The sequence below is a fragment of the Notolepis coatsorum genome, assembly GCF_963971535.1.
Source record: "Notolepis coatsorum genome assembly, chromosome: 6".
Lineage (NCBI taxonomy): Eukaryota > Metazoa > Chordata > Actinopteri > Aulopiformes > Paralepididae > Notolepis > Notolepis coatsorum.
The window spans coordinates 152,736,327-152,762,711 of record NC_140170.1 but is presented as its reverse complement, the minus strand read 5'-3'; the positions used below and the strand labels follow the sequence as shown (position 1 = coordinate 152,762,711).

General features: G+C 43.7%; 1 protein-coding gene across 1 annotated transcript in view; it reads right to left on the bottom strand.

The window, feature by feature from the left end:
• The window catches only part of LOC311231219 (3'-5' exoribonuclease HELZ2-like), a 99,168-nt gene that overhangs the window by 20,178 nt on the left and 52,605 nt on the right, over positions 1-26,385 (bottom strand). Inside the window, exons 10-15 of the mRNA XM_084317762.1 lie at positions 26,203-26,288; positions 20,969-21,103; positions 18,236-18,391; positions 10,034-10,178; positions 9,682-9,924; positions 9,379-9,571 (exon numbers count right to left, since the gene is read on the bottom strand). Coding sequence (XP_084173888.1) covers positions 9,379-9,571; positions 9,682-9,924; positions 10,034-10,178; positions 18,236-18,391; positions 20,969-21,103; positions 26,203-26,288 — 958 coding nt within the window. The remainder of the gene's footprint in view (positions 1-9,378; positions 9,572-9,681; positions 9,925-10,033; positions 10,179-18,235; positions 18,392-20,968; positions 21,104-26,202; positions 26,289-26,385) is intronic.

Sequence of the window (26,385 nt, the reverse complement as noted above, 5' to 3'; positions counted from 1 at the left end):
CGGAATGCACGTGCAGAACCTTTTTTTGCGTGTGGAACTTCAAAACTCCAAGTTCACCCCCTTCCCAAAATATAACTTGCGCAAAGGGCTGGATGTTGTTTGTTCAGCCCACCCACACCACTGAGATATTATGTGTAATTTAGCATAGCCTCATAGTATGGCAAATGCAAACGACAAGCCATAGCTAGAAAACCTACCCCCCCCCCCCCCCCCCCCCCCCACACACACACACACACACACGAGCGCACCCTCTCTCTCTCAGTGTGTGAGGAGGAATTGGTGCTAGATTGAGAAGGGGCTGTCTCTCTGAGATCAAATGAATGAAAGTTTATGGCATATAGAATGGACATTCATACACAGCAACACGCCTCCGAACAAGGTGTGATAAACATGAAACGATATATTTTCCTCAGCATGAAACGGGAAATAGTAATCAAACAATTACCGAAAAAAACTGAAAAGTAGGCTACTTACATTCTTGATGCTAGAACGAAGGTTATCCTATAACCAGTGTTGGGCAAGTTACTTTTAAAAAGTAACTAGTTACAGTTACTAGTTACTTCTTCCAAAAAGTAACTAAATTACTTACTCAGTTACAAATTATAAAAGTAACTAGTTACTTCAGAAAGTAACTATTGCGTTACTTTCAATATATATATATTTTTTTACATAAACAACATACACAAATCTAAACTATTTTAATGTTGCTGTGGGACAAAGTGAGACTAGCCTCCAATCAAATGCCATGTATGTAGATATTATAATTACTATGTTTATATATTAGTGGATCATACAAATACAATAGATGTTTTGGAACATTTGATATGTATTGCCCCTCAACAGGCCACAACTGGGCAACATTAAATTATGCTTGTTAAGCACTATACAACTATGAAAGAAACAGGTTCATTCATAGTAACGCGCCGCATTTTTTTGCAGTAACGCTAACGGCGTTATTAAGATTGGAAGAGTAATCCGTTAGATTACTCGTTACTGAAAAAACTAATGCCGTTAGTAACGCCATTACTTATAGCACCGTTATTCCCATCACTGCCTATAACCCTAGTTACAATCGTTCTGCTCTGCTATGGGAAACATACCACGTATACCACGTTACTTGAAAGATTCCACTACATGCACTTTACACTTGCCCGGCCACGCCCCTGTCCAACTACATGTATATATGCGAGGGGTGTGACCGTACATCCGCCTTCCCGAGTCTTGACCTTCATTAGGAAGACAGTCAGGGGTCCTCAGTGAGTTGAGAGCAGAACGCTTGCAAGAACTCATGTAACTAGGGTTATAGGATAACCTTCGTTACATTTCGTTACTTGCTCCTGTTCTGCTCTGCTATGGGACATAGGCCGGAGCAGGACGCAGAGAGCCCGACAAATGCACCCACTGAGGTCCCCTACAACCATCAGAACACCCGGGAGGGTCCGGGCCCCCCCACCCTTCCTAGTGAGGGGTGGGGGGGGGGGGAAGGGGCAGGACACCGACTGTGCGGAAAAAGGGGGCAGCACCCAAAAGACGCACAAGGTGAGTAGACAACCACCCCAAAAAACAGAAAGGTTGCTCCCTTAACCCATTGAATCTGGGAAACACAGCTGCGCGTATATACAGGCTATACAAAGCCTTTTAGGCGTTTTAAGGAAAAGCCCAGGGCCCTTCGGGTTAACAGAACATATATTCAGGAAAAGCCCAGGGCCCTTCGGGTTAACAGAACATATATCTGTGACCCGGCGGACACCGGGTTGAACTGATCTGGTCCGGCGCAACCAGGATCAGTCCCGTGTCCTTCTTCAAAGGAGAGGGGGATAGGTACACGTTTCGATCAAAACACCACAGGAAGCGCCACCAAGACGGTCTGTACACGCGAATGCACAGCTCCCGGTGGCCCACCTAACGAGCGTGAAACCCCCCTGTCGACGCTTGACCTGCCCCGCCATTTCCCCCCGGAAATGCACGCGAGCCCTCGAGCTGGCAGTGACCAGACCAAGTGACAGACCCCTAAAAAAGCTGCAAAAAATTTAAAATGAAAAAACACTTTAGAACATGCTGATATTGGTCCTGTAAGACCAAGCGCTGATATCGAACAGCGTGTAGGCTCGTAAGACCTGAGAACGGTGGCGGGCGAATTCTAACAAGAAAGAGCCCCCGACACAATGTCTCTCCCCCCTCTTTGGGGAAAGGGAGGGACAGGAGGGAGAGTACAGGGACCTGGTGCGAGCCTTCAGTGACTGGAGTGAACGGAGCGGCCTTCTCCTGAACACAACAAAGACCAAGGTACTGGACTTCCGCAGGTCGAAACCACCTCTGCAACCAGTCAGCATACAGGGAAACAACATTGCGACGGTGCAGACATACAAATATTTAGGTGTGCACCTGGACGATAAGCTGGCCTGGGCTGCAAACGCGGAAGCGCTCTACAAGAAAGGACGGAGCCGGCTGTTCTTCCTTAGGAGGCTCAGGTCTTTTAATGTGCGTGGGGAAATGTTGTACATGTTCTATCAGGCAGTGGTGGCAAGTGTGCTCCTCTATGCCGCTGTCTGCTGGGGTGGTAATACCACGGCCAGGGATGCCAGGCGGCTGGATAAGCTGGTGAAAAAGGCTGGCTCAGTGGTGGGGAGGAGACTGGACCCACTGGGGACCGTGGTGGAGAGCCGCACGCAGAGCAAGCTGCTGGCCATTATGGACAATACCAACCCAACCACCCTCTCCACCACACCCTGGTGGGGCAGAGCAGCAGTCGCAGCAGACGGCTAATCTCCCTGCACTCACGGACTGAGCGGCATAGGAGGTCCTTTGTCCCCACTGCCATCAGACTGTACAACAGCGTAATATAGTGCGGGGGACCTTGACCTCTGACCTGTTCCCTGTTCCCCACACACCTGTTTTTACACCCGTTTTTATACACAGTTTTTTATACACCTGTTTTTACACAGTTTTTTATACACCTGCTTTTATCTCATCACGCTCTTATTGATATTGATAGATATGATTTAATTGAATTTTATCATGTGCTTATTTTTTATTCATGATGCAGACATAATGTGAAACAACTGAATGAGAACTGTCAATGTCTGTATACTGTGTGAGCTGCGAGATACCCTGAATTTCCCCAAGGGGATTAATAAAGTATCTATCTATCTCTCTATCTCTCTATCTCTCTATCTCTCTATCTATCTATCTATCTATCTATCGACCGATCTATCTATCTATCTATCTATCTATCTATCTATCTATCTATCTATCTATCTATCTATCTATCTATCTATCTATCTATCTATCGACCGATCTATCCATCTATCTATATATCTGTCGATTAATTTGTCTGTCTGTCTGTCTGTCTGTCTGTCTGTCTGTCTGTCTGTCTGTCTGTCTGTCTGTCTCATCCATGTCTAACCAAACGACATCTCCTTTCATCACAGGTTCTGTCTCTGCCAGACCTAGAGGTGAAGAGCCTGAACAAGCGTAAGGCAGGCCAGTCATTCTATCCATCTATCTATCCATCTATCTATCCATCTATCCATCTATCTATCCATCTATCCATCCATCTATCCATCTATCCATCTATCCATCTATCTATCTATCTATCTATCTATCTATCTATCTATCTATCTATCTATCTATCTATCTATCTATCTAAAACCGGGAGAAGACCGGACACTGACACAGGGTTTACATACAGAGCCTGGGGAAAAAAAACATCCGTCACAAATTCCACTCACACGAGAGGGAAGACGCCAGGTTTATCCTGTAGAGACCTCTCAATTAACAACGCGAGTTGGGACCTCACGTCTCAGGCCTCTCGCCATTTGGGGTCGGGGCTATAATTGAACCCTGACTTCGCCAGCGAGGCATCATGCAACATTCTGGGACGTGATGGTAGGGGGCGCAGGGCCCACTCCGGCACCAGCATTTCCGCAGAAACCGGAGGGACTTGAGCCCCGCGGCCTGCGTACTCTTCCTCCTACTACCGACCACCCGCCCTGCTCGCTTCACCACCGCTCTTAACACTTTGGCTGCCATGAAACGTCTTTAGACGTCATTGCCGGCCATGCTCAAGTTGCCGGAGGACGCTGTACAGCGTCCTTATATCAATATTTCAAAAATCTGCGATCGGATTCATATGTCCCCTCCGCTGGCCTGAGATCCACCAGCAGGACCCACTGAGCTCTCTGGCGGTTCAGGAGCGCCATCTGGTGGCCGATCGGCGCAATCGCTTAACAGGATGTGCCATAGAGGTTGTGCTAGACGTCCGTATTACTTCCGGGCACTCGCTATAGGTCCCGGGACTCTGGCTCGTCACGCTACACAGTGATCGATTGCCAATAACTCGATAAACAACATGATTTGGACGTATATACCATTATACAAGCTGGAGATGGACCGGGTAAATTTACATCCCATAATGATAAGATTTCTACTCTACGATGATCGCCCAACGGCGCGCGGAGACTGGGGTGAGTTTTAGCGTGTAACGTTACCGTCTTCGATAGTAACTGCTATTATCAACATTTGACCCACATTAGATGATTGGTATAACGCTGCCCACGGAATTATAAACGCCCCCTAGCCCATCCGGTCAACATCAGATGACGTGTAGTAACTTCTAGAAGTACGTCTAGTTGGAATTTTTTATATCGCGCTGATTGCCATAAAACTGTATTGCATCATCAATATAATGCATTTGGGGCTATAGATCACGTTCTGGAGAAAGCTGCAGAAAGAGATGAAAACATACTTATACATTAGACCATACTTTACTATGAATATGTGAATGAAAAAGTTTAACGTTGCTACACAATGAACAATACATATAGGACTTTGAATGGGCCCTAATAATGGCAATGTAGCAATAGAATTTAAAAAGTTATAGCCATGCAAAGAAGGGGTACTTCTCCATAGACAAATAGAGCCGGCAACCTATGGTATATCATGAATTTAACCCAAGGCAACCAAAGTGTTAACTGCAGGAGCAAGCAGGTGGAGATCTTGTGCCGCAATCGTCCGCCATCAGAGAGACCGTGCCCGCTCTTGTCGGGGGTCCGTTTGATGTCGACGCCGGAGCCACCTCTCTCACAAGTGAGCGGCGCTCAACGGCTTCCGCTTCGGCAAACGCCGGTGGTTGGGAGGAGGGAGTGCTGGTGGAGCCGCCAGACCACCCGCCACAGCCTCTCACCACCGAATGGTGGGAGCGAGCAGCAGCGGAGAGCTTGTGCCGCAAGTCATCCCCGGAGGGGACGCCGGGGCGCCACCCTTTGAAGAGGCGGCGCTCAGCGATCTCCGGGCGGTGCGCACCCAGCTCCGCCCACCGCCAGGGCTCACCCTCTCGCCACAAACGTGGGACTAGGGAACCCCCGCGGCGCACAGAGGAGGTCGCGACGGAGAATCACAGGTGGAGCCAAGAAAAATACTTCCCAGGTCCGGGTGATGATGCCATTCTTGGGATCCAAAAAATAGCAACCAAAAAAACTAACTAAGCTAAATGCCACTCGCTTGGCGTGTGCCAGTAGCAAAAAAACACTTCCTGGAGTGAAAGAACGGGAAGGTGGATGTACGGTCACACCCCTCGCATAAATACATGTAGGCGGACAGGGGCGTGGCCGGGCAAGTGTAAAGTGCATGTAGCGGAATCTTTCAAATAACGTGGTATACGTGGTATATTTCCCATAGCAAAGCAGAACGGGAGCAAGTAACGAAATGTAACTCCCAAAATAGTGTTAGCATAAAAAAATAAGGTAGGCCAGCTGTAGTTTACATAGCTTGCATACAACTTTGTCTCGATGTTCCACAAGTTGAAATATTTCCAACCGGGGCTTGAGATTGCGCAGAGTGCAAATCACTGTCTTGTTGTTGTTGTTGTTGTTGTAGTCCATTTGTTACTACTGTCACGTTCTTCAGCTCAATGCAAGTGACGTTGCATGTCTTCTATCCGTCATGCAGCACATTCAGGCCCACAATATAATATTATTATTAGGGATGCTAGATATTGGCTTTTTTACCGATACCGATATACCGATATTGTCCAACTCTTAATTTCCAATACCGATATCAACCGATATCAACCGATACCGATATATGCAGGGTCCCCCCCCCCCCCCCCCCCAAAAATGGAATAATTTCAGGTAATTAACATTACATATCTCTTGTTGTGGAATTAACACAACATTATGCATACTTTTGACAATAAATAAAATCAGAATTTGTTCTTACTTGCTTGCCTGGGTAAATAAAGGTTATAAAAATGTTAAAAAAAAATTATTATTATTATTTTTTTAAACCGATACCGATATTTTCCGATATCACATTTTAATGCCGATATCGGCCGATAATATCGGTAGGCCGATAATATCGGACATCCCTAATTATTATTGTAATACATTTTTTTGTATTATTATTATTTGATTATGAATTTTTATATAGAATATTTGTTGACAGCCCTACTTAACAGTAACTGCACACTACATCACCCCTGAGTGGAACATGGCAAGCCAAACTTTCCTCCACTGTACCGAAAATGTACCATACCGAACCGTGACTTCAAATCCGAGGTACGTACCGAACTGTTTTTTTTTTACACCCCTAGTGACCAGCAATAGCAACCCCATCAACTACACACACAACAATATCATACCAAGCAGGCTCTTTTGCCTAGGGGTCACTACAGCATTACAGATTCTACCTTTAAACATTAATGTACAAGGAAAATAGGTTCTACATAGGAAGGACGGGGGGGGGGGGGGGGGGTAGGGGGGGCACTACTGTCAAAAACTTTAATCAAATATCAGCAAACCAACACACATGATCATGACATCAACATAATGAAGAACCCTGTTGAGGGAAACCGCTATGGTCATTGGTCACACCAAGCCAGCTGCTGCTGGATTGAGAGCACAACATTCAACTTCCTTCAAATAAACACATTGTAGTGGGCACTTACATGGACACGACATAATCCACCTACACTGTCACTTTAAGGACACGGGGCATTGTGGGTGGCTAGACCGGCCATATGAACTCTTGGCTTGGTTTGTTGTGGTATCCACGCTATGCTAATAAATGATGCACACTGATGTGTGGTCAAAGAAACTTCACTCTCTCTGGTCGTGATTTTCCCTCTGTACGAGGCTCTGGACAGACGAGAGACGCAAGGCGTTTGTCGATACTAAAACCACCCTGGCCAATGCAACCAGGCTGGCACACCCACTTCACCACTGATGCTTCAGACTATGCTGTTGGAGCGGTATACGAACAGTGGGTGAGTAGGGCTTGGCAGCCACTGGCGTTTTTTAGCCGGCAGCTTCGACCTAATGAGTGCAAATATAGCACTTTTGATAGGGAACTCCTCGCCCTCTATCTGGCCGTGCGGCATTTCCATTCCCTGCTGGAGGCTCGTTCGTTCACGGCGTTTGTAGACCACAAGCCACTCACTTTTGCTATGGCTAAAGTGACTGAGCCATGGTCTGCCCGTCAGCAGAGGCATCTGGCATATATCTCGGAGTTTACTACGGATATTCAGCACGTCGCAGGCAGGGACAATCTAGTGGCAGACTGTCTCTCTCTGGCCTTGGTCGGGCCGTCCATGTTGGTTTAGACTATGCACGCATGGCCTCAGACCAGGTTTCCGACCTGGACATTCAGGCCTACAGGACGGCCATCACAGCTGGAGGATGTGGCATTTAATGAGGCTAACGGCACACTCCTGTGCGACGTTTCCACGGGACGGCCGCGACCGGTTGTGCCCAGCAGTTGGAGACGTCATGTTTTTGACATCATACATGGTCTCTCTCACCCCGGAAACAGGGCATCTCAAAAACAGGTGGCAGCCAAGTTCATTTGGCACGGGCTGAAAAAGGATGTGAGTGGGTGGGTTAAGACCTGTGTAATGTGCCAGCACGCTAAGGTACACCGCCACATTAAAGCTCCTTTGGCCCAGTTCTCCGTGCCCGAGAGGAGGTTTGACCATGTGAATGTGGACCTGGTGGGTCCATTACCCCCATCGCATGGTTTCACATACCTCCTCACGATGGTGGACAGAACCACTCGGTGGCCAGAGGCCGTTCCGCTGTCATCCACAACGTCCACTGATGTGGCTCGGGCGTTTATATATACGTGGGTGGCCTGGTTCGGTGCTCCGTCTGACCTTTCGTCGGACCGCGGACCTCAGTTCACCTCTGAGCTTTGGTCCGAGATTGCCAGAAACTTAGGCGTGAGACTGCACCGCACTACCGCTTATCACCCACAGGCTAACGGTTTGTGTGAGCGGTTTCACCGGTACATGAAGGCCTCTCTCCGAGCTACCCTTAGCGATGGTAGTTGGGTCGACAGGCTCCCGTGGGTCATGTTGGATCTCAGGACCGCCCCCAAGGAGGATCTCCAGTCATCGTCGGCTGAGCTGGTCTATTGTCAACCGCTGCGGGTCCCCGGGGAGTTTTTACCTGACACCACAGACCCCTGGTCTGCGACCCAGCAGCGCGTTTCACTCTTGGAGAACGCTAGGGCATTTGTGCCGGTCCACACCTCGCAACATGGTTTGCCACAGACTCGTGTTCCACCTGGCCTCCAGACCACGGAATATGTGTTCATACAGCACGATGCCCACCGCGGGTCCTTTCAACCCCCCTACGATGGCCCGTTTCGGGTCATACAGACGGGAAGTAAGACCTTCGTGGTGGACATTGGCGGTAAACCGGAACATGTCTCGGTGGACCGGCTTAAGCCAGCTCACTTGGATGTGGATCACCCCGTGGCACTCGCTCGGCCCCCGCGGCGAGGGCAACCTCCCCGGGTTAAACCTTGTCACCCTAAATCACTTTTTGAAAATATGAGTCCCTCACCGCCCAATAGGCACCTTGCCCCTTGCCCTCCTCGCCACCGCAAGGCCCCAGGGGGTCCCACGGTAGCTCATATACCGGCTCCAGTTGTTCGGAGCCGTTATGGTCGGGAGGTCCGTCTACCGACCCGTTTTTTTAGTTAGTAGGGTGAATTCTGGGGGGACATATGTAGTGGGCACTTACATGGACACTTACATGGACTGGACATAATCCACCTACACTGTCACTTTAAGGACACGGGGCATTGTGGGTGGCTAGAGCGGCCATATAAACTCTTGGCTTGGTTTGTTGTGGTATCCAAGCTATGCTAATAAATGATGCACACTGATGTGTGGTCAAAGAAACTTCACTCTCTCTGGTCGTGATTTCCTGTCTCCTACAACATGACATTACATTTATTAATATAATGTTGGGGTAGGATAACTACAGGAAATAGTCATCAAAACAGATTAGAAAAATTATAATAATAATACAAATAAAAAGAGAATTAATAAAAATACATATTACATATATATGTAATTTGGATTATTTACCACACCTTTTCTGGGTTGTTGCAGACTAAAGGGATGAGGGTCTGGGGCTCTGTGGCCATGGCACACTCATCGATGAGAATCTGCCGAGCGCTGACCGTCTTGACCAAGCTGGGGCTGGAAGCTGCTGTACAGGTGCACAGTATGATGTCATGCCGCTCAAGCTCGTATTTACGAGCCTTGCTGAGTATCTTTTTGTAGCTACAGAGGGAAAGAGTAATGCGGTGTGTATTGTGTACATTAAATAAAAAATACATTGCCCCCCCCCCCTAAAGCACACAGTTCAACGGTGAACTTTGAACTCGACTCACTCTTCCACCTCTTCCTCTGTCAGTTCTGCGGCCTTCATTTCACGTTTGAGTCGTATTCTCTCTTTCACCTCTTCCTCTGTCAGTTCTGGGGCCTTCTTTTCACGTGCAAGTCGTATTCTCTTGTCGAATTCTTTTATTGCTGCCTTCTTTTCAAGTGCAAGTCGTATTCTCTCGTCGAATTCTTTTATTTCCGCTGAGAACGGATTTGTGTCTTCTCGTATGCGATGATGCAATGTGATGCTCCTGAAAACGGATCGATACATTAGATATCAGCATTCAAAACTAATTACGCAAATCACACAATATCTGAATGTCACCGACTGGAATGTTGTTACTAAGGCGATTAGAATACCTGAGTTCTGGCTTGGCATGCTCTTGACGCAGTGCCCTGGGAGAGAACTGCAGGGTGCACCCTGGGTAAGGATAGGACAACATCTCCACATGTCTACCGTACACTCTGAGAGGTTTCAGCTCCTCTCCAAACATCAACAGGTACTCTGTAAGGTCAGATATTCAAAGATGTTTCTATGTTACAGAAAATGTAGGAACATTTCCAGAGATTTAAAGGTACCCTAACCTAACTGGTGTGATATACGTTATATGTTGTAGTCCGTGCAAACAAAACAACAAGAATTCGGCTATAGGGCGACAATAATGTGGTCAAGAGGCATGGTTTCTATCTTGAGCCTTAACTGGCGTGGTTTCTTTTATTCACATGAAAAGCAGTAGTTCTACAGGTCTTCTCTCACTGAGAGACATGGGGGGAGAGAAAGAAGTGGGAGGAGACAGAGCTACTTATACTCGCCACATGGTAGTACTCCTGAGTGTCTCCACCTAGGGCGCCCTCTAGTGGAAGCAGTTATATATGCAGGTAAACAGTTACTAGTGGAAACAGTTATATATGCAGGTAAACAGTTACTAGTGTAAACAGCCATATAGGCAGTTAGACAGTTACTAACAATCCTACACAGAATCTCTGCCTTCAACACTAGGGCTGTCAGTTTATCACGTTAATTTGATTAATTAATTATAAGTATCGAGTTATGAAAATTAACTCAAAATTAATAATTTTTTTTTTTTTTTTTTACTTTTAAATTTGATTTAAAAAAAATATCTCATTCATCCCATAAGAACGTAGAATAAACATTTACAATAATCTTTTTTAAATGGTCCATTTGCATGTTCTTGGTATCTGATTCTAGGGACATCTATGGATCTCAGGGAATGTATTCCCAGTGTCAGAAATACTGTGTCTACTAGGCTTGAGTGAATTGTAATGAACCAAATGAGAATATCAATTCAATTTTTTTTTAAATAATTTTTTACTGTGAATAACACCATGCTAAAATTGACCAGACCTGAAAAATCTAAGCAAATGAATAAAGGGAAGATGATTAAACAGAAGGTTTTGTAGATACAGTACTGAATTCTGCCATCCGGACACATGCAATTTGAAATATCATTATAGAATATAAAATATCAGGCCTAAAATGGTTATGCGATTAAAATGCGATTAATTCGATTAATTATTTACAAATCCTGTAATTAATTAGATTCTTTTTTTAATTGCCTGACAGCACTAGTAAAAACATGTGGACATAAACCATCAAGTGTTCACTGTACTAGAGTCTTATACTAATAAAGACATTACAAAAGAAAATCTCACTTTTACCGACCTTGAATGCACACATATCCAGGGAAATGTGTAAAATCCCCATTTCCCCACATTTAAATGGTAAATGGTGTATTTATAAATGGTAAATGGTGCATTTAAATGGTGAATGGTGCATTTATATAGTGCTTTTATCCAAAGATTGGGAGCAGTTGGGGAAGTGTCTTTGCTCAAGGACACATCGACACGCTTCCCGGGAATCCAACCGGGAACCTTCCAATTACCAAACGACCGCTCTTTTTCCTGAGCCACTGTTGCCTGTCGCCCCTTTTATCGTACCATATATACACCATAGTCATACATGTGAGTGTAGATTACATTTAAAGGAACACGCCAACATTATGGGAAATGTGCTTACCGTCTTCTCCAAGACAAGAAAATGAGATACCAATTTCCTCTCTGTTGAAGGATACCACATTTCATATGGTTATAACAACATGTATGTAATGTAAATATCTATATAGACTGGATCAGGGTTCGAAATTAACGGGGGCTTGGGGCATTAATGCCCTTGAAAATGGACAAAATGCCCTCGAAAATCAGTTAAGGGGGGCACAAAATGCCCCAGACAGTTTACTAATTATATATATATATTTATCCGGTAATGGAGCGTCTGTGTGTCGTACGGTTCAGATGACGCACAAATAAAAAAAATCATTTGGCGGAGCCGGGAGAGGTGAGCACTCTCCCAGCAGCACTGCAGCCAGGTGCTAGTCAGTTTGTGTAAATGGCAAGCACAATATAAATCAATCTTCATTACGACTTTAAAAACATAGCCATTAACATTACATAGGCCTACACACACACCTAGCAGTTTGTACAACACGACGCACATTTTAACTATGGTAGCACTAGCCCCAGCTAATAGTCAACGAAATGTTACCGTAGCTAGTGCTACTAGCTAGCAGCCTAGCAGAGGAGGAAATGAGAGTCTGAGAGGCGGGGTGTTTAAAGACAATGATAGGCGTTTATTCAACATCCAAGAAGGCTAACATACAACTGTGTTTTACTAACTCCAACCGGGACTATTGCCGCTTTCGTGCTGCTTGTTGATGTTATGATCTCCTCCTAACAAACAACAAATCATGTTAAACCCAGATTCGGCTCAAACAAGGGACTAAACACGTTTCGCAATTATGCCACAACAATGTGGAACGCCCTACCCAAAGCTGTAAAGGAATGTGAATCCCTGCCCACATTCAAAACCGCTCTTAAAGAGCACCTACGGGAGGCTGCAATTCGAAACTGGCCACCGTAAATGCCCAAAACCCCCACCACCTCCTAATAGACAGTCTCCTCCCCACCGCATGTATATATTCCCTCCCCGCCGTATGTATATTTCTCTCCCACCCACCCACCCCCTCCTAATGTACAGTCCCCTCCCCATAATAATAATAATACATCTATTTTATATAGCGCTTTTCCAGGTGCTCAAAGACGCTTAAAGACCCATCATATGTATATACTCTGTCAGGATCTAGGGGTAACAGTACTGTATATTTGAATACCGTTTATGTCACAAATGTATCAGTACTAAATACCTATATGTCCCTATGCCATAAATGTCATGTATGTTGTGTATGTCATAAATGTCTATATGAATTGAAAATGGGGGACCCTGATGGAAACAAGACAAACGTCTTTCTCAGGTCTGCATCCCCTTAACAATTGTATGTATTGAGCCGTACTGTATTGTACCCATTCTGCAATCTGTTAAATAAAGTTTTCATTCATTCATTCATTCATTCATTCATCATTCATTCATTCATTCATTCATTCATTCATTCATTCATTCATTCATTCATTCATTCATTCATTCAACGTTACCGGAGCTGAAGGTGCCACACGCTAAAATGTCCGTGGGGACCCGGCGCCAACCCATAGATAGTTCCAACTCAACAAATTACGTAATCCACCACAGTTGCACTCAATATTTAAATAATGTTAGTCTAAATAAATGTAGACAGATACATAATCATTTCAAGCGGAAAACGAATCTTTCCATTAAGAACTGACAATCAGGGAATTTAAACATGGTTGACATTGTTTTTTTGTGTTTATATTAAAGAAAGGAAAGTCTAGTGCTGGCTGAGCATATTGTTTGTTTGCACTAAGACACTAAGTTAATACTTTGACAAATGTAGCCTATATTTTTCAGTCAGTTCGGTCTTTATAATAATGCCAAACATTATTTAAGGCTGTAAACACTGTAAACTTTTTTTTATATATATATAAATATATAAATATAAATATATATATATATAAATGAGAAGCATGTTTAGTTTGAGTGTTATTTTTTTTTTATAAAAAATTAACGTATATCGAACCGAACCGAAAACCGTGACCCCAAAACCGTGATACAAACCGAACCGTCCATTTTGTGAACCGTCCCACACCTACCGTTTATCATAAAAATTCAGTGCCCCCGAAATACAAAAAAAGCCCCCGAAAATCAATTAAGGGGGGCAAAAAAAGCCCTTGAAAAAAAAGGTTAATTTCTAACCCTGGACTGGATTTATCTGTAGCAGGGCCTGTGGGGGAAGAGCCAGATAGCAAAGGTCACCCACAGAGTCAGGGTCTGGTCTGGTCTTAGGCTCTTAGCTCTTAGTCCGTTCTGTTAGTCTGTGTGCACACTGCACATCAGAAAATAGTCACTTGTTTACTCTCTGCTCCTCAAAAAAATTTAAGAATAAATAAAGTTATCCAAAGTCAGCAGAAGCCACTTCTCCTCTGGTCTGGTCTGCTTCTTCTGGGAAACAGAGTAGAATAGAATAGAGTAATTAGTCATTAATCTTCTATCGTCAGATTTTTGCCAAGTTCAAAACACACATGTTTGTGTTACTGTTAATACTGTAGTCTTGAAACTGTCTTGGTCTAGAAAATACAAACATGACTAAACAAAATTATGTTAATATTAGCAGTTCTACAACTGATAAAAACAAGCTCTTAATGATTCAGATGATAATTCCTAATGAGTGACAGACAGTATAACACGCACATATCTGATCAGGAACTAATATGTTACCTTATTTTTCCCGTCTGTCCTTCTCAGTTCTCCAGTGGTTGTACACCTTGTCCAGGCTGATGGTGGTGGCACCGTCTGTGTCTGCTTGCAGCCTTGACTTGATTCTCATCAACTCGTCTAGATGTTCCACTTGAAGACGATTTATTGATACGATTCATCAAGCTAAACCCTCTTTCACAGTCTACACTGGACGCTTGAAATGGAGGCTGACCAGTCGTCATTATTATTTTACTGTCTCGCACTCGCCGTCCACTACAGCTGCTGCGGATTCAGGAAGCGCCAAACGTTTAGGCAAATCACAGACGCCGATACTAAAACATCTCTTTGTGGTGCCACGCAATAGGTTGGATCGTATCGAAGAGCTAGCCAATTAGGACGAGCGCTATGTTGGGGGCCCCAGAACGTGTGAATTATCATGAGTATGTGTGTTCTGAAGGTCCAGATTAACACTGAAAGTCTGCGTTTATTATTTTGTATAACTTGTATATTGTTTATATATATAAGATATATATCTTTACGCCATCTGTTTGCATAATAGTATTATTCGCTTGCCTCATTGGGTCCCATCCTTGACGTTGTAGGCGCCAGAGACGCGCCCCCTAGACATGGTTTCTAGACATGTTCAGACACGTTCAGACTAGCCCAGAGCAAGCGCATTGATTCTGTACAGGTGAATCGGCTGAGCCCCATAGGGATCAGTTTGAGTATATATATTGTAGATGGTGCAAGCAGCCGCGGCGGCAGTAACATAACAGGAGAAGTAGCAGAGCGAGAGTGTGATACGTCCGGTACAGTTGTACACAGACCTACAAGCAGTGTATCGTTACAGAGAGCTAATGGCTACTTAGATACGACTATAATATTGTAGAGCCATTATTGGCACAGTATAGTGACTCGTGTAAGCGAAGTAAAGTGGAGAGACTTATAGTTAAACCCAGCGCCGTTTGGATATAACTACTCATTGGAGACCGTCTGCGGGTTAGCTTCCAGTACAAACGAAGCTAGCTAGCTACCATCTATGCCAACGGGCTTTTGGATTAATAGCTATTAACCCTGCCATCGGGCGCTAGGATTACAAGGACCGGTTACGTACGAGACCCCCTTTCTTCCAGCGGCGACAGGATTATCCGACCGGTCTACAGTTCCTCCGGAGCTTGGAGCTCCAGAGGGAAACCATCGTCTCCAGCTACCATTTGCTTTTCCCAGTATCGCCTCGTTTCGTCTCACTCCCTGCAGAGCTCCGGTCGAGTATCCGTAACCTAGGAACTATTCATTACCGCTGACTTTGATACACTGACATTCTATTATTAAAGGAGAACCGTGATAACTGATATGTATGTTGCTATGACTATTAAAATGCTTATAAACCAGGTATCCCTGTCCCCGCGCAGTCAATTGAGTGTCCGCCATTTTGTCTAACTATACTGTCTGGCTATTAATATTCTTTAGTAGTGGTTTAATCTAAACAATCTTTAATACAGTCCGGGTTGTGTAGCCCTTTAGCTACAACGTGCATCCAAACAAACGTCTTTTATTTTTTTTACACAAACGTTTCTGTGCGCGACAGATTTCAGATGTGCACGGGAGCGTTTGGCCATGTGCGCGCGAGCGCACGGGCGCACCTTAGAGGGAACATTGGATGCAACATGTCAGGTTTTTTATTCTTAATGATCATGCATTGGATAATGAGAAGAATAGTTGGACAAGGCGAGAATGGAATCAGATGGAAGTTGACATCAAAACTCGACAATCTGGATTTTGCAGATGATGTAGCATTACTCTCCTCTACCAAACACCAAATCCAGGAAAAAACAACAAGAATGGAGAGAGAAGCCAGACGAGTGGGACTCAAGATTAACACCGGAAAGACAAAAAACATGAGAATTAATGCAAGAAACCATGACAAAATCAACATAAACGACCAAGAGATTGAGGATGTAGACCAATTCACATACTTGGGAGCCACCGTCTGTAAAGAGGGAGGAGGTACAGTATGAAAGACCTAGGGCTGACCCCTATTAATCGATTAGTCGACTAATCGGTCGAAAGGGGCCGTAGTCGACTGGCCAACCTCTTAGTCGAATATTATTATAAAAAAAAAAAAAAAAAAAGTATTAATATTTTTTTTTTTTTTTTTATCATTCTTTCCAAAAGAAAATAGGCCTAGAAGCGTGGCTAACGCTAATGGCACGCATACCAGATGCTAACTGCCTATGAAAACAGGCACAGAGGCACTGAAAGAGGATTTCACCCATCTAATGAACACACTAGACAAATATCAAGATGTATCCATCAGTGGACCAATTGCATGCTTTTGCAGAGGACAAGAAGCCTTCAGTCGACTCCTTCAGACATTAAGCACCCCCCACAGCCCAAATGAAAAAAAAAAAAAATTAAAAAAAATTATATTTTATTTTTTTTTAATTTTTTTTAAGTCGACCAATAGTCGACTAACGGCAAATTTTGGCCAATCCTAGTCGACCATCCAAATCCTTAGTCGGGGACAGCCCTAGACCTAAAGAACAGACTCTCCAAAGCAAGAGGTGCATTCATCAAACTCAAAAAGATCTGGTACTCCAACAGCATCTCAAGACCAAAGCTGAGATTGTACAAAACACTGGTTGTGCCAGTCCTACTGTATGGATGTGAAACATGGAAGACGAACAGGGGAGACAACAAATCAGTCGACGTGTTCCATAACAGATGCCTAAGAAGAATCCTCAGAATCCAGTGGCAAGACCGCATCAGCACCATAGAGCTACTAGAAAGAGCCGACATGAAGCCATTGAGCAAGGAAGTGAAGTGGCGAAGATGGAAGATGATAGGACACATACTGAGGCAAGACCACAACGACTGCAACATAGCAATGACTTGGGCACCAGAAGGGAAAAGAAAGGAAGACCAAAGACTACCTGGAGACGCACAGTAGAGAAAGAAAGAAAAGAGGAAGGGTGGAGCTCATGGCCTGAAGCAAGAACAACGGCAGCTGACCGGGAGAAGTGGAAACGCTCTGTGAAGGCTGTATGTGCCACTAGGCACGAAGTGGATAGGTAACAGGTAACAGGCTAGTAATAATATGTGTATATATGGGTCAGAAGCCGTTGACGGACGTTGCTAGGGGTGACGGGGTGGCCAGGGCAACGTGGGAGCGAAGAGAAACATTGTGAGAGAGAGAGACTTTGAGACTTTATAGCTGTTAGTCTTCCGTTAGAGCCAGAAGAGTTTTGACAGCGAGACGGACCACACCGAGCAGCTGAGCTCCCAGCTCTCTGAACGAGGGCTGGGAGGGGGAGGGGAAAGACCACGCGGTAGAGAGAGAGCTAACAGACAGGCTTCGGCTAACAGGACAGGCAGCAGAACCACCAAATCGATCGACAGAGATAGAATCTATTAATCTTGTTTCTTATACCAAAGACTTTCCTTTTGTATGAGATGCTATGTTTATGGAAATAAACATCCTTCTGATAAAGAGACGACGTTTCCAGTACATTCTTTTGTCCGGATGCATTAAGGGGTGGGGGAGGGGGACGGACGGACAGTGTGACAGCCAGTGCGTGGGAGGACAGAATTCCACCGAACGATTGCCTCAACATCAACAACTAAAACACAACACAGAGACTTCACGGAAGGGCAGATGAAGGCTGATAAAGGCCAAAAACACAGTTTTCTAACACTGTGTACATTCAGTAGAAAGCTATCCGGCTGCAAGCTAGCTTAGCTTAGCACAACTGAATGGAAGTGGAGATTTTGTCTGATTCTGGAGAAGACAGTGAGTACATTTCCAATAATGCTGGCGTGTTCCTTATATAAAATACAATATGACAGGCATTTTTCAATGGACACACAAAGTAACTTGCCTGCGACAACGTCGACAGACTTGTTGGATGGCCCACAGTAAAGAACCACTTCCTTCTTGGCCTCGTCTTTCTTGGCGACCCACTTCCTGTTGGTCTTGGAGTTCAGCTTGAGGAACCAGTACACAATGTATGCTCCCACGACGGTCTTTCCCGTCCCTATCAAACAGGTGTGAAAAAGTGTTCAACGAATTGTAATGATATACGCGAAGCGTTGAGGTTTAAAAGCATAGTTCTTTGGAAAAACAGTGCAACCGCTTTTTGTCCCCAAGCCATTAGAACTCTGAAACCTTTTTTTAAACACTGGATATTTTAGAATTTGTCACTTTATTCTGAGGCGTATTTTTTTTAAATACTATATGCTACTTTATGAGTGTGTTCTCTATTCCATTGATTGATTGATTTTATATGATACAGTTACAGCCATTAGGACTGTCTATACTACCGCGGTGCCGACAGGGTTCATTTTGACATTGATTGCTGTTTTCTTATATGCCACCAGGAGGCGCAAAATCTTGAAATATTCTGAAAGCCTGCTTTGTGTGCAACTCATGAAACATTAATAAACAGATTGATTTGTTTGTGTTATTATGAGTTTGATATGGAATTCATAAAAATGTGTGTCATTATTATTATTATTTATTTCTTCCAAATGAACGTCGCAAGTGAGATCGGGGCGTGCGTGTTTGTGTAGACGCTATTGGAAACCTGGCTGCATGGACTGTGATCATATATTTATTGATGGCAATGGTGATAATTGTACTGTACCTACTTAAATAGTATAGGCTTGTCACTTGTGCTTTCACCGATGCTCTGAAGCACACGGTGCTCAGTGTGTGGTTTCGCCGGTGCGTGCTCATGCGTGTTTGTGTGAGAGAAAGAGAGACTGTGAGAGAGAGAGAGACTGTTTTACGTGCACTCATGTTTTGAGATTGGAGGTTAGTGTGTTTTGTGTGTTAGTTTGCGGGAAATTCGTTTTCTGAAGCCTATATTTTATGTCACTGTTTGAGTTCTTGAATGGGAATGTATGCCCCCCTGCTGTGAGCCTTCCCATTAGATTGTTTCTGATGCCGACTCTGGTCGCAACACATTTAACAGCTGTCTGTCTATTCTATAAGAGAATCCATGATGACAGCGAAGTCCAGTGGGGGGCGTGGGGGTTAGGGGTGAACACACAAGGAGCTATTGTTCAAGGAGCTGGTTTCTGTATGTAAATGCTATCACCTGCTATTTAAGAGCACCTCTCCATGCATTGAGAAATCCAGGGAGGACTATCGTAGTCTCGTTCCATACACAACGCACGCACGCACGCACACACACACATACATGTAAAACGTAATTATTTATGATACAAATATTGTTGTATTTATTTTATTATCATTATAATTATTTAATTCCAATGATGTCTGTAGAATCGACGTTATTATAGCAATCGCCATGATTTCTCCCAAAAGAACACTGCCTTTCAGAATTCGTAAATCCAAATCCAAGGTCGGAAAGTCAATAAGCATCATGAATATTCACGCTGCATAATCATCAGCAGGGTGCCATGCACGTAGCAGGGTCGAAAGCCTACAAGGTTTTGATCTCCCCATCCCCCTCTGCAATGTTGAATTTAAATGCAAATACAAGCAAGCAGCTGCAAGCGTGATGGCGACAGGACAGCAAAAAATGTTGCAGTGACGTGGGGCGGTCCGTCGAAATTTTAAGAGGTTAAAACATGTATGTAAGATGAATAGATTTTTTTTTTAATTCAACCTGCTTTATTGTAATATACAATGTGAGAAAACTGACTCGATCTGATTCGCACTGCATACTAGAGAGGCTCGCAGCTCGATAACCATTTATAGGCAGTTTGTGTTATTATGAGTTTTAATAAAATCATGGAACATAATTGTTTGTCCATGTACTGTTATTCAGAAGTAGGCTATTATGAGCAAATGAAATTCGTTAGATTGGACATTTTTGATTAATTATATCAAGCGGAAAAATTCGGCACTACTGATGTAACAGACAAATGAGTGTGCGTGAAAAAAGCAATGAGTGCTTGAGAGGTTATTTACCTAAGAAAAAAATGCTTAAAATATTCGCATGAATAGAACAATTAGATCTTATCCTTTGTCTGTTGTCATTATTATTATTTATTTCCGTCTGTGTATTCAAGCTGAGAATATGGCACGTCCCCCCCCCCCTCCCCTCCCCTGTAAAATAACCTGGTGAAAGTAACCTGGTGCAACACAAGTGCCCCTACTGGTTGATACCGTTAATATGGCACACACCGGGAACCACCCGGCAGTGCAGACCGTCCTAAGGGCTACATCTGTAGGACCTTCTTATATTGTTTGATTGTCTGTCGATTGTCTATTGTTGTTTTGCACAGTTGTAACAGATGTTCACCAAGAAGAATATGAAATGTGTTGATAACTGAAGTGTGGGCCCAATATGTTGTATGATAGTCAGTATGATGGTCAATGTCAAGATATATGGGTCACTTAACCTTTAAGGCCCAGGTATGGGTGTGGTTAGGGGTGTTCCTAACCCTCAGGGTGCCATCTTGGATTTGGGATCTGTGTCTCATGAAAATTTCTGCTATTGTTTGAGTAGGAAGGAGGGATTGCTGAGGACACTTGCTCAAAGACACTTCGAACCGGGAACCTTCTGATTACCAGACGACCGCTCTACCTCCTGAGCCACTGTCGCAAGTATGCAAGTAGTTCTTGTGGTTCTAGTTCTCACCAGGTGGTCCTTGTATCAGTGTGAAGTTGTTATTCAGGGCTTTCTCCACAGCTTTAAACTGAGTCTTGTTCAGCTTCGGGATTCCCTTCGGTGGCTCCTCCCTCACCAGCTGCCCCCGCAGCACCACACATTTTTCTGTTGTAAAACATACAAACGTGTAATGTCGTTAAAGGAACACACCAACGTCATGGGAAATGCGCTTACTGTGTTCTCCAGAGTCGGACAAGGAGAGGGTATCTGCTTCCATTAATTTGTGCTGAGCTAGGCTAGCTTGCAGCCGGGTAGCTTTCTACTGAACACACAGAGAGGAAATTGTATCTATCTTCTTGTCTGACTCTTGGAAAGACAGTAAGCGTATGTTTTGGTCTGATGTGTGGGTTGAAGTTTAGTAACTTATTATACTGTGAATGTCTCCAGACCTGTCTTGGTAGAGCCTGAGGTGTGGCCAGCAGTAGCACTCTACCCCCTCTACCCACTGAAATGCAACCCACACATCTACTGTATACCTAGAACTAGAATATAAACCAGTGCAATACCAAGCAGGGCTTATTTTCCTTGAGGTCGCTGTTATAGCATTATAGATTCTACATTTAAACTGATTAGGAATTGGTTTCTTGACAAGTTAAAATAACAATGTAATCTCCTATTTCTAATATGTTTAAAATAATATCAGAGTCCAAGATTATAGTAATCCCAGAGCACACCAGAGGTAGATAGCGTTTTTGATTGAATCTTAAAAGGTGCTATAGATACCTACATGTCGACCTAGAGCAGGGGTCTCAAACTCGCGGCCCAATTGCGGCCCGCTGGATGATATTTTGCGGCCCCCTACTTGACATCAAAGTTTAGTGTTAGTGCGGCCCACATGCAACTTTTTGCCGAGTCGTTGCGCGAGTTGGAAGTTTTATTTATTTTATCACTTGTAGGCTACCATAGCGCAGGCTCATGACAGCAACGTTATATTAGTGACTTGGTTGAAACGTGATTCCAGAGTGATACCAAGTAAAGTGGAAAGCAAATGCATCCTCGCTATCTCCTCTGCAAGCAGTGCTCTGCATGTCCGGCTGCACTGCTCCTGTCTGTGTCTGTGTACTCTGCTCTGGTCCAATCACATTCAGCGTCCCGTTAGCGTTTTTCCCCCCACCCACAGTCTGCGAATCAGAGCTGAGTAGGACGGCTCTTCACGGAATGCGTGTTGTCTCTTTCAGTCCGAGTCAGAGCAGAGAGTTGACAGCGCATCTACAGTAGCCTCGTTCCCAGTTTTATCTCCGTGAGATAAATGTAGCTAGTAGCCTAGTTTCGCCAGCAGGCAGCCAGCAGAAAAATATGGCATGTTCAAAGATGGGCAGTAAAAGAAAAGTTGACTGCAATTCAAAGGTGAATGGACTGAAAAATATGCGTTCATCCTGAGTCCCAGCACCAAACCAATGTGACTAATATGCCAAGAAACAGTAGCTCTTGTGAAGAGTGGCAATTTGAAACGCCATTACGAAACAAAACAGTTATTTGTATGCAACCTTTCCTCAAAATTCAGTGCTAAGAACCACAAAAATAAATGGAATGAAATCATCAAGCTGCAAGCAGAATTATTGTTAAATCTATGTCACAACGAAAAAAAGCAACCAAGTCCTCACTCAGTGGCATGGGTGTTGGCTAAACACAAGAAGCCATTCTCTCTCTCTGATGAATACATAATAAAATAATGTATGACTGAAGTGATGGAGACCATGTTTGAAGGCAAACAAAAGCAAATCCCCCTCAGATCGCACAGCAACCAGAATAACTGAAATATTGGCTGGTGACTTGATTAAACAGCTTTGTGATAGAATAAAAAAATGCACAGTGCATTTCCATAGCTGCATGTGGATGAGTCCACTGAAACCACTGAGAAGCCTATGTTCTGAAGAACTGTTCATGTTCTGAAATGTTATTGCTAAAGATTGTGAAGATTGGATCAGTTGTACTTTTTTTGGAATACTTGAAACCCTTTTTTTGTGGAATATCACCCAGACTCTACCTCCAGCGGCCCGCAGGTAAATTGAGTTTGAGACCCCTGCACTAGAGCATCAGTGTGTCATTTATCCAATCAGGTGCATTCCACGTGGGGAGATGGGAAGTAGGGAGGGGATAAATACACAATTCAAAAAACAACATTCATTTTGGACCTGCAATTTTTTTTTTAAATGATACATTTATTAATCAATGTTTTTAGGGGGGAAAAGCAATACTTTTATTCTGCACCTTTCTAATAGATTACTCTACATCAAATTCTTATTTATAGCACCTTAACACTTTCACCTTAACACGCTGTGTGTGTGTTCTGTATTATAGCGGTGGAGACAATGGTGTGGCTCATTTGACAGACACTACTTGTAGTCCAACACGGAAAAAATTGTTTGTTTCTACACACTGTAGTTTGTAGTTTATTACACGCTAAACATCGCGCATTTCCAAGATAATCCAGTCTTTTTCCATAGATTGCGAGATAAAACGCGTTATGTGCAATAAGCCCGAATCGTTCTGGTTGATTCCCTGAAACCCCAAATACTCCTAAATCAAAAGGTATATAACATGTACATACCGTAATTCCTCTAATAGTAACCCCGGCTTGTATTTGTTTCAACTGTAGCGGGTACCAGGCTTGTATTAGGAGGAGGCCTGTATAAGAGGGAGGCCTATATTTCAAATTTTCAAACGGATCATAATGAATAAATCAACATTTTGTGTCAGTTTGAACCCAGTAAAATGTACTGGGTTCATTTATTGAAACCAAGTACTGTATGAAATAGTAAACAGTGCAATTACAGGTGGTCACTGGTCATTTCAACGTTTTCAAAGTGTAATCAAGTAACTAGCTCAGTATGCAGCTTAGTATATTAGTAACCCGGCTTGTATTAGGAGGCCGGCTTATAATTGCTTAGCTCAAGAGCGCACCCGGCCATTAATAGAGACCCGGCTTGTATTTGAGACCCGGTTACTATTAGAGGAATTACGGTATGTACCTTCACAAAATCATCAAGGGGAGGGGGGGGGGGGGGGGGGGGTCGTTTTAACTCAAAACTGTGATCGTGGTTTGCCAAACATGTTTTACGTCCGGTAAAACACACAGAACTGTGATCGTTAGAAAAACACGTTTCAGGTTCGGTAAAATAGACATAGAATATACCCTACCTTAGCCAGAAAGTATTACAAAAATAATCATTCCAAGTGATCACATCGCCATTGCAATTACCAGTGTATATGTCTATACACGTTTCGATGGTAAAATACGCTTAGGCAACGGAATTTCGAGGCGATCTATGTGAATCTCTGTTCAAGCAGGAGGAGGAGCCCTTACCAAAAAAAAATAAAAAGGCAATTCCAGTTCAGATTGATTGATTGATTGAACATTTTATTAACAGATTGCAGAATGGGTACAATACAGTACAGCTCAATACACACAATTGTTAAGGGGATGCAGACCAGAGAAAGACTTTCGTCTTGTTTACATCAGGGTCCCCCATTTTAAATTCATCACAGACACAGATGATACTGTCACCTGGTGATATTCGATCAGCATTGCAATTCCAATGTATACAAACGAGCCAGGGACGGCTAGAATGATCCAGATGTGGATTTAGAATGGGGATCAGAGGAAAAAGATCAACGGATCTAAAAACGAGTTTACTCGTTATTGGCGCTCAGCGCTTGTCGGCCAATAACGAGTATACTCGTGATTGGCGCTGAATGTGTTAAGTCCAATACGGTCTCATCATAAAATGTAAATAAACTACTAATTAACCACATGAAAAAAATTCTTAATGTACATTATGTTATAGCCATAAGTAATATATTTACGTATTGTATCTGCAAAAGTCCAAAACAAACGCTCCAACCAGGAGTTGAACCAACAACCATTGCAGTCGCGGGCGAGTGGTCTCACCACTATCTAACTATGATTATAGTTAGAGTTAAGGTTAGTTTTAACATTTGCTTAACGGTTATGGTTAAGACATAATGTTAGGGTTAAGGTTATGATTTGATCCTTAACTCATTCAGCGCCAGGGGTCGCTGTTTACCTTCTGGGTAGAACGCCATCGCTGTAAGTCAATGGGGAGACTGCCACACTTGCGAATGCTTAAAATATATGAAATATTAGAGCGGTGTAAATTTTTGTTTACAATATGTAATTATGTACTTATTTGTAGTACTGTATATACACATGTTACATCTTCAATACATAAATAATATATTACTTATGGCTAGAACCTTCATGCATTTTATTTACTCCGTTTTCCCGTGATAACGAATTAATTTAATTAGTTTTCTCGTGATAACGGGATAATTTTCTCGAGATCTCGAGATAACAAAGTCTGTTTTCTCGTGATAACGACTTATTATCTCGTTATCTCGAGATAACGAAGTCCGTTTTCTCGTGGTAACGGATTAATTTATCTCGTCGTTATCTCGAGAAAACGAAGTCCGTTTTCTCATGATAACGGATTAATTTATTTCAGGGGGGTACATGACATACAGGTATAGTACTGTTACATTTGTGACATACAAGATATGCAAATATACAGTACTGTTAAACAGAGATCCTAACAGAAAATATACATACGAGGGGGAGGAAACTGTATACATTTGGAGGGGGGTTGGACATACGGGGGCCAGTTTCGAGTTGCAGCCTCCCGTAGCCAGCCGAGGTGCTCTTTGAGAGCTCACTTTGATTGCACACCCACTGTCAGCCTAGGGATGGTGTAGAACTACCACATGCCTCCTCCGATACATGTGGAGTCAGCCAGCCGCTTCTTTTCACCTGACAGGGAGGACTCTCACTGGGGGAATGTAACGCGTGCAGAGGTTCATGCTATTCCCCCCCAATCCCCTCCCTGCTGAACAGGCGCCCCGACTGACCAGTAGGAACCACAGTTTACAACGACCAGGACACATACCCCGCCGGCTTCCCACCTGCTAACACTGCCAATTGTGTTAGTAGGGACGACTGACCAAGCCGGAGGTACCGCTGACAGCTGGATTCGATCCCAGAGTCTCTGCAGTGGTAGGCGAGTGCATTCTCCACTGCGCTACCCAGCCGCCCTTACATTTACATTTTAAGTGAGATCAGGTTGTTAAGTCATTTAAAACTGAGGAGCAAGCAATACATTTTTAGCTTTGTCAGGTTCTTGAGTGGATACTGCTGCTTAAAACTATACAACTGATGACTATTGTGAATTATTGACAAATGAGCTCACCTGCTTTTGGAATATGTTGTCCAAGAGCAATTTTCTGGACAAGTTCATTTGCAGACACAATGTTGATGACAGCGTTTTCTTTACGTCTAGAAAATTTCAAACATTTTCATTTTAATTTGGAGGAAGGTAAATAGCTTTATTGATAGCCAACTTGTGTTATTGTATACCATATTATCTTGATAA